Source organism: Aplysia californica, unplaced genomic scaffold (genome assembly GCF_000002075.1).
Source record: "Aplysia californica isolate F4 #8 unplaced genomic scaffold, AplCal3.0 scaffold00275, whole genome shotgun sequence".
NCBI lineage: Eukaryota > Metazoa > Mollusca > Gastropoda > Aplysiida > Aplysiidae > Aplysia > Aplysia californica.
In genome coordinates this window covers 438,248-441,008 of record NW_004797545.1, presented here as the reverse complement: position 1 = coordinate 441,008, position 2,761 = coordinate 438,248, and the positions used below count along the sequence as shown (strand labels likewise).

The following is a 2,761-nucleotide window of genomic DNA, read 5'->3' as shown; positions in this document are numbered from 1 at the left end:
CTATTTTTCTCTCTCTCTCTCTCTCTCTCTCTCTCTCTCTCTCTCTCTCTCGCTCTCTCTTTCTTATTCTTTCTTCATAATTCAACTTTTAGACCCGCATGCAAAGACCCGAAAAGATAAAACTGCGATTCGTTTTAATCTTGTTCTAAACGCGGTCAGACGAAAGTAAACAAGTTTTTTTTTGTCTAATTCGTTTCGCTCCTCACAGTAAAAAGAAAAAAAACAAACAAACTTTTTCTTATATTCATGCTCCTAGGACTTGGGTTGCAAGGCCGTAAAACTCTTACCAAAACATCTCAAATGCCATTTCCCCTCTTACACCCAACCCTTGCCCATCTCACACGTTAATCAACCTTTTACCCGTGCACTCAATAATTCCCAACCTCACATCATTCTAAACCTCTCCCTCCCCTACACAATTGTTAATCTTTTTTCATTGTCATTTGATATAATTATTATTGTTCCTTCTATCCCTCCACACACGACTATGGATCTTACCCTCATGACAAAATTACTAATCCTTTCATGATCTCATAAGATTATGTATCCTTTTCCTCTCAATCGATTGTTCACCCTTTCAATCTTCAAACTATTATTAACCTTTTACCTTTCCCCGATAAATGGATTATTACCCTACCTGATTTGACGTAAAAACAAACCGTTTCCTCCCCAAACACTGATAACTCTTTAGCTACAAACCAAATTATTCTTAACTCTTTTTCCTTGTCACTTCCCTACTCACAGAATAATCCCCCCCCCCCACCTCGCACAGTAATTAAACCTTAAAAAAAACAACTTTACTCAATCATTAACTCTTTCCCAGTTACTCAATTGTTAACCCTTTCCCTTTTACCGTACTCAATTATTGACTCTTTCCTTCCACACACAATTATTAACCCTTTCCCGTTTACCGTACTCGATTATTAACTCTTTCATCCTCACACAATTATTAACCCTTTCCCATTTACTCAATTATTAACTATTTCCCACCTAAGACAATTATTAAAACCTTTCCCTCTCTCCTCCTCCAACCCCACCCCACCACCACCCCAACCACCCAACCAACCCCGGCCCCCTCACGGACACACAAACAACAGCTTGCGCCGCTGGCCTGCTCCAAGTCGGTTCCGAAGTCGCCATGTTGGACTACCTTAACGACAAGCGTGTCTTAGCAACGATCCTTACACAGCTGGGCAACACGGCGGGTAACGTGATCGCCCTACTGTGCTTTTACTTCACGGATATGGTGGACGACGCTACGTGCTGTAACAGCGGCCCCACTAGATGGCAGAACAACCTGCGAGTGGTCGAGGTGAGGGTTTGGGGGTAGCGATGGCGCAGGGGGTGGAGGGTGCCGGGGGTAGGGGAGGGGGGGAGGCTGTGGGGGTGGGGGTGGAGGCTGCGCGGGCTGCTAATAGCTGGTCGCCGGAGCGCTGATTGTTTCCTCGCTGCTATTGTTGTTGTCGTTGTTGTTGTGATCATGTATGCATGTGTGTGTGTGTGTGTGTGTGTGTGTGTGTGTGTGTGTGTGTGTATGTATGTGTGTATGTGTGTGTATGTGTGTATGTATGTATGATGTATATATGTATCATGTATGTATGAATTTACGTATGAATGCATTTCTAATTATGTATTTATGTATTTATGTATGTATGTATGTTTGAAACTTTGACCCAAATTTCCCCTCGGGTATCAATACAAATTTAATTTATTTTTATACCTGATGAACCCACGTCTAACCATTAGAGATAAGTTATTTGAGAAAGGTTGTGTTACCGCTACGTAATTCATCATCGGGCACTACCACGTCGGTTCCACTAGCCACGCTTGGTTCTTGAAGAGTCCGGGATGACCACCAGCATCACGTTGAGCTATCTTGTCAGTTTCCTGGGGAACCAATGAGCCGAGACTTCGCTGCCTCAGAATTACAAAGCTCAGTTTGCTCAGTACAAAGTTTTGAGAAATTTGACGTCAAAGATTTTGAGTTTTACAACAGGTCAAGCTTTTTCGAATGCAATTTTTTCAATATCTTGACAACGATTCAAAATAATCTTACGATTTTGGTAGAGCAGATAAAACATTAAAATTTGGTTTCTTATCTATAGGTCTTAGAAACTGAAAAAGGCCAAAAATGTCGATAGAACTTTGTAATTCTAAGGTAACGACTTTGTGATATCCCGACAGGGTAATCATAATTATTTTGAACTTTGTTTGGTGGGAATTCTAGTGACAAGACAATATCACGCTCTTTGATACGACTATCGTCCAGTGTAAGCGCATCATGTCTCTTTTGTCGTTGAAGCTTAGTGGAACTCCTGAATATTGTAGTTTGTCCCTCAAGTCTTAACCCATCTCTCTGAACAAATTGAACAACCGATATATCTGTTTATTACTAATCACATTATAGCCATACACCACAACAAAATTATGTACTGACCAGATCGAAATTTGTAACTATTTGGTAGCGTAGCCTCTGGGTTATGTGGGTTTCTTTTCCACTTTACTTTCCGAACGGCTGTCTAGAGCATTATCTAATATTTATCCATCTGTTTGTCTGTCAGGTGACCGCAGTATTTGCTTTGATGTCTGGTATTGTTCTACGGAAACCGTCACACACGCTCGGAAAATGGCCTGAAGTCTTTTCCCTCAAACCCTTTTATGCGTTGACCATCATATACTTTTTCTCACAGATTGGTGAGTTTAATCTTTACATTTTTGTAGAAACACTCCTGAACGTGTGTGTGTGTGTGTGTGTGTGTGT

General features: G+C 41.3%; 1 protein-coding gene across 1 annotated transcript in view; it reads left to right on the top strand.

The window, feature by feature from the left end:
• LOC101858415 overlaps positions 1-2,761 on the top strand; it is a gene marked incomplete in the record, with an annotated part of 25,901 nt that overhangs the window by 13,635 nt on the left and 9,505 nt on the right. The window contains 1 exon segment of the mRNA XM_005101234.3: positions 2,575-2,694. Within this exon segment, the coding sequence (XP_005101291.2) occupies positions 2,575-2,694 (120 nt within the window).